At 53.0% G+C, this 15,192-nt stretch overlaps 4 protein-coding genes across 4 annotated transcripts; 2 read left to right on the forward strand and 2 right to left on the reverse strand.

Annotated features, from left to right (window-relative positions):
- Positions 1-964: 964 nt before the first annotated feature.
- N7459_005291 (putative nucleotide-sugar transporter) lies at positions 965-2,818 on the forward strand (the record flags this gene model as incomplete). Its single annotated transcript, XM_056944475.1, has 2 exons — positions 965-1,420; positions 1,490-2,818. 2 exons carry the CDS (start codon positions 965-967, stop codon positions 2,816-2,818), a joined length of 1,785 nt encoding a protein of 594 aa, XP_056801358.1.
- A 478-nt stretch (positions 2,819-3,296) lies between these two features.
- Positions 3,297-5,174, reverse strand: N7459_005292 (DNA-(apurinic or apyrimidinic site) lyase APN1; the record flags this gene model as incomplete). Its single annotated transcript, XM_056944476.1, has 5 exons — positions 3,297-4,134; positions 4,188-4,322; positions 4,380-4,499; positions 4,562-4,598; positions 4,658-5,174. The coding sequence occupies 5 exons, from the start codon at positions 5,172-5,174 to the stop codon at positions 3,297-3,299; spliced, it is 1,647 nt and encodes a 548-aa protein (XP_056801359.1).
- A 482-nt stretch (positions 5,175-5,656) lies between these two features.
- Positions 5,657-9,575, forward strand: N7459_005293 (putative checkpoint protein kinase (SldA); the record flags this gene model as incomplete). The annotated part of the gene is made up of 3 exons (XM_056944477.1): positions 5,657-6,649; positions 6,753-7,200; positions 7,339-9,575. 3 exons carry the CDS (start codon positions 5,657-5,659, stop codon positions 9,573-9,575), a joined length of 3,678 nt encoding a protein of 1,225 aa, XP_056801360.1.
- A 2,124-nt stretch (positions 9,576-11,699) lies between these two features.
- On the reverse strand, positions 11,700-13,703 carry N7459_005294 (uncharacterized protein; the record flags this gene model as incomplete). Its single annotated transcript, XM_056944478.1, has 1 exon — positions 11,700-13,703. The coding sequence occupies one exon, from the start codon at positions 13,701-13,703 to the stop codon at positions 11,700-11,702; it is 2,004 nt and encodes a 667-aa protein (XP_056801361.1).
- Between the last annotated feature and the right edge of the window lie 1,489 nt (positions 13,704-15,192).

Consider the following 15,192-nt stretch of genomic DNA (forward strand, 5'->3'; position numbering starts at 1 on the left):
GAACGGAGATCCCAGTCCACGAGAGCAGGGAAGATCTCACGCAAAGCTGTGAGAAGGCAACATGAATGAAAGCCGCTCGGCACCCGGGTTGCGAGATATATGACCCCAGGTGCTGACCGGAAGTGTTGGGAACAACGACATGATGATGATAATTCTCGCTGAGGTCATTGCTCTGAGCTGGATGGCGGTTCTCCCAATAAGGGCCATTGGATACGCCGCAGTTGGACACGGAAGAACCGCATCATTATTATGGAAGATCGACTTGCGACGAGGTTTATGACTGCTCTCCCCAAGGAGATACAAGCCCAATCGTCGGGTTCGGTGGAAATGCCAAGGGCCCGCTAGGTCGTTTCATGCGCCATTAATGTTAATCGAGCCGTTCGGGCAGCCAGCGCTTGCAAGATGGGCCACCGGGTTCGCCCATTGCCATCTCGCCTCGCGCCCCCCATGCTTCGTCGGGCCGTGAGGGATGTCAGGATATTAGGATCAGGGCCGGAAGTCGCAGTCCGCCAATAACATAGGCGACCCGGGACCAGCCCTGTCGCGGTTTTTCCCATGCCTCCTTTGGCACCCCGGATCGACCGGACGGTGGAGCGAAGAGCACGAGTGGAGCGGTGGCGGCCAGTAAGCAGGCACCAACAAATCGCACGGAGCGAAGAAAACACGGCAGCCCATCACCGCCGAATCTCCATGCGCCTCAACTTTCCTTCCCCCTCACGCGTGACCGCTTATCCTCTCCCTTCTTTCCCTCCGACGTTCGCTCCCCCATTGGACCGTGGTTTCGCTGCTTTCTCTTGTCAGCCTCGATCCTCTTCCTTACCCCACGGACCGAGAAAAGAAGGGTTGGTCGTGTGAAGCAACTCCTCGGTCGCATCCCCCCCCCCTACCCTTCATGGGGAACACACTTCTCGTTTCTCCCCTTCTCTCTTTTCCAATCCGCGTCTAGCCCCAATCTCGATTCAACATGGGGCTACCAGCCGCCGGAAATCACCATCGTCGGCGGAGCTCGGCGCTCACGGGCACAGTGCGATCATCACATCCCGGCCCTTCAGAGCGGAGGGATGACAGTCTTCGTCCTGGCGACGCTGAGTCAGGCAAATGGGATGAGCAGGAACCCTTGACGGCCGAGGACACAGACGCATCCGATCTGTCGCCGTCAGCCTTGGAGACTCGTGAGGTGGACGTCAGTTCGGACGAGGATCAATACGATGAGGAAACAGGCCTCACAGCACATCAAAAACGTCAGCGGCGACGACGGCGCCGGCAACGTAGAAAGCTGGATGCCCGCATTGCCGACGTCAAGTCGTCTCGGTATGCCATTTTCCAGTTGGGTCTAGCAGATCGCAACGTTGTCAAGAAGCTCCTCGCCAATACCGGGCTGATCCTGCTGTGGTATTTCTTCTCATTGTCGATTTCCATCGTGAGTTATTGAATGCCTTGAAAGTTACCTCTTCTCGAGAAAAATGCTAATACTGGCTTCTCGCTGCAGTACAACAAATGGATGTTCTCCGAAAACGATGTCGTCTTCCCCTTTCCTCTCTTCACCACCAGTCTGCATATGGCCGTCCAATTCACATTCTCTGCCCTTCTGCTCTGGGTCTTTCCATCCCTGCGCCCTCGGCATCCTCCAGGGTCTCCTGCGAGCTCGCCTACGGATCGATCTGAATCTGAACCGGTGCTCACCAAGTTCTTTTATTTGACCCGCCTCGTCCCATGCGGTGCGGCGACATCTCTTGATATTGGCCTGGGCAATATGTCCCTGAAATTCATCTCTCTCACCTTTCTCACCATGTGCAAATCATCCGCACTCGCCTTCGTTCTTCTCTTTGCCATCCTATTCCGTCTCGAGTCTCCCTCCGTGAAACTGATCATCATCATCGCCACAATGACGGTTGGTGTCGTGATGATGGTCGCCGGAGAGACTGCTTTTAACGCGCTCGGCTTTGCGCTTGTCATTGCCTCCGCCTTCTTTTCGGGCTTCCGATGGGGTCTGACGCAGATTCTCCTCCTCCGCCACCCGGCAACTTCCAACCCATTCTCAACTCTTTTCCTGCTCACTCCGGTGATGTTCCTTTCTCTCATCATCATTTCGCTGGCCGTGGAGGGTCCTGCTGAGATCCACCAGGGCTTCCTTGCTCTTGCCGACAAACACGGCAACTTGATTGGGTCTTGTTTGTTAATATTCCCAGGCATTCTCGCATTCTGTATGATCTCTTCCGAGTTTGCCCTCCTGAAACGTTCCTCGGTTGTCACTCTCAGTATTTGTGGGATTTTCAAGGAAGTGGTCACAATCAGTGCAGCGGGTGTTGTATTCCATGACAAGCTTACTGCTGTCAACATCTCCGGTCTAGTCATCACAATTGGCAGTATCGGCGCTTATAACTATATGAAAATCTCTCGGATGCGCAGCGAAGCGCTAGAGGATGACTGGAGCCGCGAAGCGAGTCCAGATTCCGAGAGCGAAGATGACGAACCGAGTGGAGGCGAACATGGGGATTATCACCGCGTCGCAAATCCCGAGACGGGCGTGATTAGCTCCTCTCCAGCGGGACAGTTCAACGATGACATGCACGCTTCTGATCCACGACGTTCGTTTCGCGTGCGAGCAAGCGGGGCTATGCATGGACTCACCATCTCCACTGCGACCATCCCCGAAGATGATGGGCCATCTGAGCCAATCAAGTCGGCCCCTCCCACAATCACTTCTATGGCTGAGGCTGGGTTTCTGCATCTTCAGGCGCCTGATCGAGAGGCGTCGCCAGATGTGCACTCCGCTTCTGTCTCACCCAGTCGAGATCAAACTCCGAGTCACCACTAGTCTATTACTACATTCATTATCGATTCTCCTATTCTGATCTACTATACACCACACCCCAATGGTTCTTGTGCGGTGGCTTGTGCTGCTACGTTTTAGGTTTGTATACTCTTGGATCAAACAGCCAACTCTGGCGCAAGCGATGCATGTCTACCGATATTTTGATGTAAACGCTGCCTTTGGTCTCATGGAGCAACGAATGTCTTTGGGATTGGGCAGAAGCTGTCTATTATAACTTTGCATGGAGGTCGTTGGTTTCATTTTCAGAGCGACAGGTTGACTGATACCACCAAATCAATTTCTTTTCTTCATGGGGGCTACATAGACCCCTTTTATTTTATACAGATGATCAACTCTTCCAACTTGAAAACAGATATCTCATTTTCCAACTTCCAGGGAACAACTGCTTATCGAATTGGAGCCCCAGTTACGATGCTGACAAGTATTGGTAAACCCTCGGCCTCCCACACTCCACATCATATCATTGCTTCTTAGCCCCCATCATATCTGTAAGGCTTTTCTGTCCTTTTTCTTTCACCTTGGCCGCTTTCTTCTTCTCCGCCTCGATTTTCTTGTCATATTGTCCTTGTTGCTTTTCCCGCATCTCGCGCCCCTCCTCGGCAAGCTGAGCCTCCAAAGTACGGAACTCCTCGCCTTCAGGATCTATTCCGATGAGCGATTCCAGCAGCTTGATCTCGCGAGCCCAGACCCCGAAGTCAGGTTCAGTGGCTACTTTAGCACCAGCGAGTCGCCTAGGCCCCTTCTTAGGCCTGTTCTTCTGCGACTCGCTCTCGCTACCCCCGTCTGCATCTTCAGCTACTGTGGAGCTCGATTGACCTTGCGGCCGGTCGATGGGTGTCTCCAGGATCATTGGCAGGCCTTCGAAGCGCGGCTCGTTCATAACATTGTGAAAGGCGCGTAGACCGAGGAATCCTGTCCCGATATTTGCGTGCAGATCGCGCTTACTGCCTTGTGGAGCCTTGGAGTCGTTCAGGTGCAGAGCACGTAGATACTGAATGCCGATGAGCTCGTCAAATTCAGCAAGAAAAGATTTAAACCCCCCTGGGGACACAAGGTCGTATCCTGCTGCGAAGCTGTGGCATGTATCAATGCAAATGCCGATGCGGGAATGATGTTCTTTCGGGATCAACGCGAGTAGATCTCTAAACTCGGATAGAAAGCCGCCAATTGTGTTTCCGTGACCGCACATGGTCTCGAGGACGGGGATGACAGTCGATGTTTCGGAAATTGCCTTTGTCAGTGTGTTCGCGAGACGGGACAGGGCTTCGGGGAGAGGAGTCTGGTTTGTGCTTCCGGGGCTGAAATGATCTTAGTATAGTTCTTCCGCTACTAGATGACCCGATCCACTCACTGGAAATTGTACAAGGTAATCCCAAGGGCTTCGCAGCGACGGAGGTCGTCGAGGAAAGAATCGTATGCTTGCTTGGCTTTAGCCTTATCGTTCTGGGCCAAATTGACAAGGTAGGAACCATGAGGCAGAACATATCTACAGATGTGTTAGCTGTTAATTCTGGTTTATAATGGTTCGATGTAGTTATCTCACTTGGCTGCGTCATAGGCGTGCTCGGTGCACAATTTGCGAAACTGGTCACGATGATCATCTTGGAGAGCTGGGTTATCCCACTTTCGCTGCGACTTGAGGAACAGAGCAAATGCGTTGCCCCTAGACGTATATATTAGTCTCAATCATGGGACAAGCGCACTGTTTTTTAGATGGAAGCTTACCCAATATGAGCACTGTTATGCACTGAGTTGAAGACCCCTATGCAGAACAAGTAGGATCAGTGTCTGAAATTTTCTCGGGATACCTTCAGAGTTTACCTTTTGCAGCACTAACATGGGCGCCGACAAACATTCGTAGGCCTTGTGTTCGCGGTGCTAGTGGCATTACTTCTGATCCTTTTTCTTCCTTGGTTTTCTTTCCACGCTTTGCAGGCTTGGGTTGTCGGGTGGGAGCAGATGCCTCGCTAGTAGCCTTTGCGTCGATATCTTCGTCCTCTGCTTGAGTCATAGGTTTTTGCTTCTGTGTGCGCTTTAGACTAGGCGAAGGTTTTCCTTCTTTTTTAGTTTCTTTTTTGGCAGCAGGGCTTCGGGGCTTCTTGGCCTTGGTCTTCGACGGCGTGGAGTTCGTGTCAGCCTCCGCCTCTGATTCCTCTGAAGATGCTGGCTCCTTCAGGTTTGATGTTGACTTTTGCCGTTTGGATCGCCTCAATGGAGAATCATCTGGTGTCCCATTGCTGAGATTGCGCTTGTGTCCACCTTTGCGTCCCGAGACCGATTGGACTGGAGGCTTCGGCTCAGGGTCGACGTCTGCGTCTTCCTCGTGTGAGCCACACATGACACCAGGCAATCCGGTGTGTGTCCGATACAGCACAGGGCTGCTGCAGGGTGATCGTATAGAGATAGCTCCTCAGAAGGTCGCTAGGTCCTTGATCTGATTGGACGGTGGTCGGGGGGAGGGGGGGTTAAGATGGTGCCAAGTGTTGTAGAACCCCAGAAGAATGGGAATCTGCAAGAACTGCCACAAAATTCCCAAAGCAAAAGCAAATGAACTGTATATTCAAGCAGGCAGGATATCGCTTTGCCTGTCTTCCTATGAGGCAAAGAATTATCGATGATATTCGATATTGTAGACGTTGAAAAGGAACATCACGTGCGTATCACCGGGGTAACAGTCATGTGATGTTTATCGATAACCAAATCGGCCAGCCGAAACAAAGTCCCCCACCCCCTCGACCACTGGAATCGTCTCGACATTTGGCATTTGACATTCGACATCCGACACTTGCACTAAGAGATCTGCCACTTGATCTCGGCAAGATGGCGGCCTCTGAGGATCTCATTGACTTCGGCATCATTGAAGCACAGAAAGAAAATGTCCAGTCACTCCCCGGTGGTAGATCGGCCAGAGAACTCGCCCGCATTTTCTCAGCGGGCAGCAACAGCGACAAGTTTGCGTCACCCACACCCAACGACACGAGGACACTCAACGATGCCATTCGCCAGGAATATGAGTGTGAACTACAGTCAATCGGGGAGTCAGACGACCCTCTGGATGTCTACGACCGCTACGTCAAATGGACCTTGAACGCGTACCCGTCCGCACAGGCAACTCCGGAGTCCGGCCTCCTTCCATTACTCGAGCGCGCAACAAAGTCTTTCCTTTCGTCTTCCCACTACCGAAACGATCCGCGCTACCTACGACTATGGCTTCACTATATTCGACTCTTCTCCGATGCTCCTCGCGAGACATTCGCATTCCTAGCACGGCACCATATTGGTGAGAGTCTGGCATTGTTCTACGAAGAGTTTGCCGCATGGTTGGAAGGAGCTGGGCGCTGGTCGCAAGCAGATGAGGTATACCGGCTTGGGGTGGACCGTGAAGCCCGACCAGCTGAGCGTTTGCTGCGGAAATACAGCGAATTCCAGCAACGGTACGAGGCGCGAACACAGGATGTCGGGCCCTCTTCGCCTGCTCTGCCCACGGTCCGTCCTGTGCTGGCCGCGAAGATGGATCCATTTGCCCCCTCGGATGCCGCTGCAGACCCCCAGGCCTCGCGACAGCCCCCTCAGATGGGCGGTGCTCCCAAGACGAAATCCGGAAAGCCCAAGATGGCTATCTTCTCCGACGCTGAAGCAGCTGAATCCAGTCAGCCGGCCACCAGCAAACAGACGAAGGGATGGGAGACCATTGGATCAATGCAGGAACGGAAAAAGGAAAACCAGATAGAGGCAAAACCTTGGGTTGGGGAGACTTTGAAGGCAGGGAAGAAGTCAGGGCCGACTCAGAAGATGGCCATCTTCAGGGACGAGGTGAGTTGCAATTGATATTGCTCATCCCCTTTCAGACTCCACATATTTACGATCACAGGACTAATTGCTGGCTTGAACCTATGTTCTTTGATTGTGTAAACAGTCCAATCGAAATCCACCTTCTCAAGAACAAGAACAAGAGCGAAACGCACCAAAGCACGTTCCAGATCATCATGTAAGGGAAGCGGTAAACCCTCGAACAGGTCGCCGGGAGCGCGTCTTTGTCGATTTGGAAGCAGTATATCCCGACTACAAGAACCCGGCGCATGAGGTCAGCTTTGAGGAATTGAGGGCTATCAGACGCGGGTGGATGAGCAAGAATTGGAGGCCCCATAATAAACCTTTGCAGCCAATCTCTGGAAACGCTGGAGGTACTGAGTCTCACTCTCCAAAGATCAAAGGATCAGGTTCAGACGAGGATCTGCCAGAACAATTCGACGAGAAATTGACTATTGGTGGACAGCCTTCTCAGACTCATGAACAGGATGGAGCACACGAAAGCAAATCCGGGAAATCTCGGCGTTTCAAGGTCCAGGGTGAAACGCAGACCAGTAAGTCACTGCTACTTTTCTATCGCCCTTTGTTCAACGGCCCTTTGTCAATTCTCGGACCCCGTTTCGGGCCCGAGGAGAATAGGACAAGAAGGGAAGAGGACGAAGAACAGCACGTCAGACTAATTTCTTAAATAGTCAAAATGAAGTTCGACTCTCCAACGAACTCGAAAGTTAGGCGGAAGAGCACAAAGGAGCCGACTATGACAATGCACACTCGCGCTGCAACGGACGAAATTTACGACCTCTTCAACCAGCCGTTGAAGGCCGAAACGGAAGACGCAGCGGACAGCTTGTTTGGCAGCGATTACGAAGACGATGACTGTGTCAGTAATGCGGATAGTACAGCCACCGGACACATCTCGGGAGCCTCGAGTGATTTCGGCGACGAAGAGACCCAGACTTTCCATAAGTCGTATGATGACACGGAATACGATGATACCACCCGCGCTGGTAGCGTTGCTGGAGGTGACTGGACGGAATTCAGCGTCAGCAAAGATATACCCGGTTCCGAAAATGGAGATTTCACGTCCCATTCAGTAGCGAGTGAAGGACCGGTGGAAGATGATTCTGGCCAAGGCACTCCGGAAAGAGAACGATTTGTACCGCAGATGCCGGAAGATTATGTTCCGCCATGTGGTACCTATCGCGATCCGGTGATCATGGCCCAGAATCGACTGCCATTCATGACGCCTATTGTCGAGCAAACCGAGTCTTCGATTTCCATGACAGCTGCTCGTAACAACTTATACAATGCGAAGACTCCGTCGAAGCCGCGCACTCCCGCTGATATGCCTCAAATGGGTGACCTCCTTGGCTCTAGCCCATTGGGGGCTGCAACGCCATACCAAGGAGATCATACTGTCACTTCTACAGCGGATGTTCCTTTCAGTCCCACTGCTTTCAAGGCTCTTGCTCCAAAGCCGCGGCGGCGAGAAGTAATTATCAAAGATCTGCAATGCAATCCTACCGACAAGGGCATTCGCAACACCATTCTCAATTCTTTGGAGCCCCCGCTTGCTTGTTATGGCGGGTATCATGGCCATATCAAGGACAGCAACTATGCTTCTATGATTCAGAAGTTTGTCAAAGCGCACACCAAAAAACGCAAAAGTAATGAGGATGATGGATTTGACATTCCAATTCTTGAATTTTCTGGCGCGGAACGGAGTTACATCATTCGGCGCGAACTGGGGGCTGGTGCATATGCCCCGGTTTATCTTGCAGAAAGTGTCGACAGTCTCGAGTCCTACGACTCTGATTCTGACGGCGGGAGCCCGATCACTGACCCGAGGAAAACGAGTCCATACGATGGCGCTCGATATCCTTTCGAGGCCGTCAAGGTCGAAAATGGCCCATCAAGCGCATGGGAATTCTATATGATCCGAACTGCACATGAGCGCCTTCGCCGTTCTATTAGTCATTCTCGCGCTACAGATAGCATCGTCCGTGCCCATGAGCTGCATGTCCATCAAAAGGAAAGCTTCCTTGTAGAAGATTATCGCGGCCAAGGCACGCTTTTGGATCTCGTCAACATCATCCGCAACGAGCCCATCACCGGGAACCATAACGGTGAAGGTGGCATTGAGGAATCCATTGCAATGTTCTTTTCAATCGAGCTCCTCCGTACCGTCGAGGCACTTCACGCCAATGGCATCCTCCACGGCGATATCAAAGCCGATAACTGCCTGGTCCGACTAGACGATGCGAACCCAGACGAACATCCCACCAAGCCGGGGTCTCTTCTCGACCTGGGTACAGACGAACAAGCCTCTGATGATCGCGACAGCATCCATTACTCACCGAATGGCCACTACGGCTGGCGCAACAAGGGACTGGCACTGATCGACTTCGGTCGCGGCGTCGACATGCACGCCTTCTCCCCGGCCGTGCAGTTCATAGCAGACTGGGAAACAGGCACCCACGAGTGCAACGAAATCCGTGAGATGCGTCCCTGGACCCACCAGATCGACTTGTACGGTGTCGCCGGCACCATTCATGTCCTTCTCTTCGGAAAGTACATTGAGTCCACGGTCGTCCGTACCAGTGCCGGCAGCTCCGTCTCCAACATGGCACCTACATACCGTATCCGCGAGTCGCTCAAGCGATACTGGGACCGCGAGCTATGGGCCGACGTCTTCGATCTACTCTTGAATCCTGGCTCGGAGCGTTGGATGCAGATGGAGCATGGCCAATGCCCACCTGATTATGACCCTTCCGCCCCGATGCTCCCCGTCGTCCGGTCTATGCAGCATATTCGTCGCAATATGGAGGATTGGCTTACCGTCCACGCTGAGAAGAAGGGCCTTGCTTTGCAGCTCCGCAAAATCGAGGCCCTGCTTTCAGAGCGTAAGAAGAAATTGGAAAAGCCTTGATCTATCTTCTGCGTCATGCTGTAAAATGGGATCTTTGATCCAAGCTGGGCTCTTTTCTGTTCCTTTCGTCTGGCGCGTGTCTCTTCGCCTGATTCGCATTGTTTTTGTTTGGCTCATTGCTCATCTACTTGCCCCATGTTTACGAGACCCTTATACCCCTTTGCTTTTATTTTCTTTGTATCAATGGTTCTTTTCTGTCTGGCCATTTCGGGCCATCCACGGCTGTGGTAACGTTTGTTGATAGTACAGTCTAGTAGGTAGATACTACTACCCGGACGATTTCATTAGCATCAACGCATACCAATCTCTCTACAACTCGATTTTCTCTTGAGCTATAGATAACACCTGTACGTTATCACCGGTTATTGATCTACAAAATACTGTGAAGCCGGGCTTTCAGTCAAGATGTGAAGATAAGAATAGGAGTAATAAATTGGGTGATCAATCCTAGCGAGAAGACTAATGCACCGAAAAATAGAAGCAAGCTAGACAACACTCTGAAACGAAGCAGAGCAAGACACCAGCACTGCAGATAAAAGATTCAAAGACGCGAGATCTCGAGAATAAGAAAATGAAATAAAACTGAGCATCAAAAGCAAGCCGCCTGTCGATCACTGGTACTGTCATATCATGGAGGCAAAGCTCGATCGGGAGTGCGTGTTGGAACAAAGGCGGGACAAGCAAAGCGATATCTCGAAGATGATCAAGATCAAAGGCGATAATCGGCAACCAGCTACTTTCGGCTGGAGAGGTACAGTGCGAGTGATTGGCTTGTGCACGGGCTCCTGGGATTCTTCTGATCGTGATAGTCGAGAGGGATCAAGACCAAGCAGGCAGTACAGCACAGCACAGCACAGCACAGCACAGCACAGCACAGCAGTCCAGAGCGGATTAAGAAGCGCATCAAGATTGATAAGATAGAGCAGAGCAGCAAATGGCATGGAAAGGCTCGCTGACAAGATGGAAATGGAAAGAAGATAAAGGGAAGAAACCAAACACCTCGCTTGCGTCTCAGGAAATGTCGTTGGCCAACAGCAAATCATGGGCGTCGTTTCGTTTCAGTTCGTCTATGTAGATTGCATATGTATCATCGTATGGCGCATTCTTCTTTTTAGGGGGTGAGGCGTGACATTTGGTTCAGGTTCGAAAACGGAGAAAGCAAGTCGTTTTTGTCCTGTCCACGTGTGATCATGGCATGGACAGGTGGCCGAAGAGAAAATGGAGTGAGAGGTTCTTCCAGACCGTGTCGAGTCCGGCGTTGGCTGGTTCGAGATACTTCGCACCTGAAACCATAGACCAATCGACCAAGTCAGGTCAACGGCTGGAGAGGATAGGAAATGAAAATCACGATAAAGAAAATGTAGAGAGTGGATCGCAACAGGAGGAAGTTGCTGATAGCGGTGGTTCTGATTTTTGCGAAGTGGTTTTCAGACTTTTTTTCTTCTTTTTGTGACTTTCTTTGCTGCTGGACCTCGCAGTCATGAGTGCCCAGGAGAAGGTGGATGAAAAGGAAATAGATCCGTCGAGGATTGAAAGAGAGTGAAACTTGCAATGGTGAAATCAATGTCTGTGGCGGAGCCATGGAGAAAATATTCTGTGTTCAACGCATAGCCACCAGCACTGATAGCCCACATGCTTTGGGAAGTTGAAAGGCAACAAATGTAAATCCCAGTGGGAGTCGGCTCTTCCCTTGAGAGGAAGAACAAAGCGTCTCAAGTTGACCCATGGCGAATGCGATTGCATCATCCACATGAGTTCAAAATTCGCCACTGTTCAGGGGAGAGCAAATCGACGAAACGTAGAGTGTCGGCAACCAAGGGAGAAAGGGAATGAGTGAAGCAGCCCATCACAATTTTCTCTTCGGGTCATGGGGTTTTTGCGATTTTTGGTCTGTCCAAGCAACCAGGAAGCCCTGGGAACTCGAGCCATCTCAAAAAACATATCGTTACAGTCGTCAAAGGCCGTTGCTGTCATAAAAGAGCAGCGAAGAGGGGGCGGCGCAAGAAATCCCTCTTCGTGTATCTCGTTCAGGTCATTATGCAAAGTGAAAAAAGAACTCGCAGACGAATCGATACCACAATGAGAACGGAATGTTGAAGGGTTTGACAGCGGACAAATGCGCGTCTAATGGCGCATGAAGGGCATGCTCAGAATTTGCCGGCGAATCCGCTCGGCATCAGACAGGCCCTCCTCAAAGGGGTTCTGCAGCGAAGGCTCTGTTGGCTTTTGCTGCTCCTGGATTGGAGACGGGTTACCAACAGGTCCCGCATAAGACGAAATTCCACCACTTGAAAATGGATCAGAAAGCGAGGGAGCGTGTCGAATAAATCGACGCGGAGCCTCGCGACGCTTGAAACCTCCCTCCAACTTGAAGGGCGAGCCAAGTCGCTTGATATTCTCGCCGCCCAAGCTCAGCAGAGGGTTGACAGGGGGCTTGGCGAGAGGGGTAGTCTCCTCCGCCTGGGATGAGTTCAGCGACGAAGGGGGCGAGAAAAGCTGGTCGACGTCTCTGGGACCAACAGCACCAGTAGTGGCCCCACGGCTGCGAATGCGGACGCGGCCATGGCCAATGTCTTTGAACTTGTTGTCGTGGAGATAGTGCTCCAAGCGACGTTCAACTTCTTCGTCCGTAGGATCTTTGTGTGCATGTGCATCGCTGGAAAAGACATCGTCCGCATGCCGCCGAGATTGGTCAAAGTGGGTGTTCCGACGTAAACGATGACCGGGGACGTGAACGGTTTCCCGACGAGCTGCATGAGGAAGATCGTCGACCTGTCGGTTCGAACCACCAGGGCCCCAAGTACTGTACACAAATGGCGATCCCAGACGCGGGGCGTTGAATGGCTCGACGTTGAATGGCTCGGCATTGAGGTGCTGAGGCGAAGACTCGGCCATGGGACTTCCGTAGCTACTGTGGATCGGGTTGTTAAACCATTCAGTCTGCGACTCTTCGGGTGCAGGCATCTCGGCGAGTTTGGCCAGCGGGGTCGGGTCGTACGAGGAAACGAGCGAGACGCCGAGGTCGCGGGTACCGTAGGCCGCGGAGCCATTGTCAGTGAAGTTGTGCACGCGAGTCTGCGAGGTGGCACCCAGCATGTCGGCGACGGGCTCCGGGCTGCGAGACTGCATCATACGCTGGTAATGCGGAGAGATGGAGAATTTGCGTCGGCACAGCAGCTTGAGTCTCTTGCGGGTCTTCGCATCAGATTTGGGCCACATCGGCTGGGAAGCCGTGTCAAAAGCCTTCGGGGTTGAGCTGCCACTGCGGTCGGAAGGCCGAACGGGTAGGGCCGAGGTGATGCGATGTCTCTTCTTTTCCCAGGTTCTCTTCGCGCGGCGCGCAACACGGGAGGTCACTCCCAGAGGTGGGATGCTGCCGGGCGTCATCTTGAACGGGGTCATTGTGGGATCTTGCAGATACAGCTGATACGTGTTCCACAGGTGATTGTCCATTTCGCGAGTCCAAGACTTGTCCTTGACCTGGGTTCGTAGAGTCTTCTGCTTCTTGGGCAAGGTTGGAGACTCCATCTCAGGCTCCTTAGAAATTTCCAATGGGAAGTAGGGTTCAAAAACGTCACTGTCGATACTCGAACAGCTTCCTCCTACTGACGGTCGCGACGCATAGGTCTCAATGGAGTCAACGGAAGAATCAGACAGATTGGAGCAGGCGGAACCAGGGCGCGCGATGCCATTTCCCAGTGGAGTCTGGTCCCACGACGGCCACGGATTTCCAGTGTCGCAGGACTCGAAAGGCGTACCGCGGATCTGGGCCGGAGGTGTCTTGAACATCATCCGCTGGCGCGGCGGGGCGAGGAAGCGATCATCGCTGGCTGGTTCATCGGGGAAGGATGACTCCAGCGTCGCGCTCGGCTGGGGAACCTCAATAGAGGGTAGGGGGACATCCGGCAAGCCTTGGAAGCGGAACAGGTCCAAGTCCATCCGCGCACACACATCGGTGCCCGAACGAACCCGCACGCGAGGCAGGCGACAGCTAGAGAAGGAGTGGCGCGGCGGTGGGGGAACATCGATATGGGTGGACGGACGTTCAGGAGTCTTGGGCTCGTCGGCGCTGAGAGAGGGAAAGGTGAAGTTCTTGGGAAGGGTCCGCGAGAGCTGACGTTGAGCCATGACGACGGATCGCTTCAGAGGTCAAGTCAAACTCGCAGAGGTGTGGGGTTCAAATGGCACTGTAAGGAATGCCGGCGTGGGTCGTGGTTCTCGTGGCCGGGGAAGGGGATGAGTGGATGATTCGAGGGCTCGCGCGACTTCGAGAGAACAGGGAAGCGCGTGAGGTCGCGTCGGTCGCGTGAATGGGGTCGTGAATCGTGAGAGAGGAGAGAGAAGAGAAAGGAAAATCGAACGAGAGCGAAGACAGAACGGCGAGCAAGGAAAACGAGGTTGTCGAAGCGTGATCACAGGTGTGGAATGCGCCAACTGGAAATCGGGATCACCAGATTACATCTGCGGCTCCATCCCGAACAGAATGCAGGGAATGGAGGAATTCGGCATCACCACACGCTGGAAAGACACAAAAGAAAACAGTATCGCTGCGATCGAGCTCGCAGAGGAGGGAAGAGGGGGAGGGGGGAGGAGGGAAAGGTGTAATCTAGAAGGGGGAGAGAGAGGTGAACGAGGAAGTGAGAGGAGAGGAGCAGGGCGGGTGGTTGGGCGCCGGGAGCAGTGAGGCGGACGGGTACTAGGTACCTGGTGCTCAGGGCTCAGTGTGGGCGGCGGCCGCAGTACCCTGTACTTGGAGGACTTTGGCGGTGGTTCTGTATCGTGCGGCCCACTGTGAAGACTACAAGTCGCGCTAGAACCAAAAGTCCGTAGGAGGTCTCTTGTACAGGCAACACAGATGTGTTGGAATGTTGAGGTTTGTTTAGATTTTCTCGAGTCGTGCCCTGGTGCTGCAGGCCGGACCTTACTTGATGCACGCTGCAGGCGTTCGAGGGTGTTGAACAGAGACACCCTCACTGGGTTCGGGATTCGGGGGGGAGGCTGGGGGGCCCATCCAGAAGCATCATGGGGCCTCTGGAGACCCAGTTGATACTTGGCTTCAACTACATAGGGACTAGATCTATGGCTGATGGGGGCACGATTGGGGGCATTAACCGAGCCCACGATATCATCCCAAACCCTCTCCCATCAGATACACTTCTCACCCTGCAAGGGCCTTGGGATCTGCCCGAGGAACGGTCACGTTGCGTGCGTCTGGTAATGCCCATTGCAGATTCCTCCATTGCCTCGACGGTGGTGTTTATATCTCATCCAGGCCTCACGGCGGACAGGCCTCACGGCGGATGGTTTATACTCTGGTTATGTCTCCGACTGTGCAGTGTGCAGTTTGCAGGAGTGCTTGAGTAGTTACCGCATGGACACGGGGCATATGGGGACCAACATGGCCGGGAATAATTTCGCCCATTGTGCGGTGAAGCTGGGGCGTAACCAGCCGTGGGGCCAGGAAGCCGAGTCGAGAACAATATAACTACTTTGGGGAAGGGCGGGTCGCGTGTGGAGGACGCGGTTCTTTCGCGTGCGCGTCGCGTTGCGCGTGGATGACTGTACGGTTACAGTCACGTATATATATATCCATACTGCGACTTCCTTATGCTGGGTG

The sequence above is a fragment of the Penicillium hispanicum genome, assembly GCF_028827665.1.
Source record: "Penicillium hispanicum strain IBT 35686 chromosome Unknown utg000004l_segment0_segment0, whole genome shotgun sequence".
NCBI lineage: Eukaryota > Fungi > Ascomycota > Eurotiomycetes > Eurotiales > Aspergillaceae > Penicillium > Penicillium hispanicum.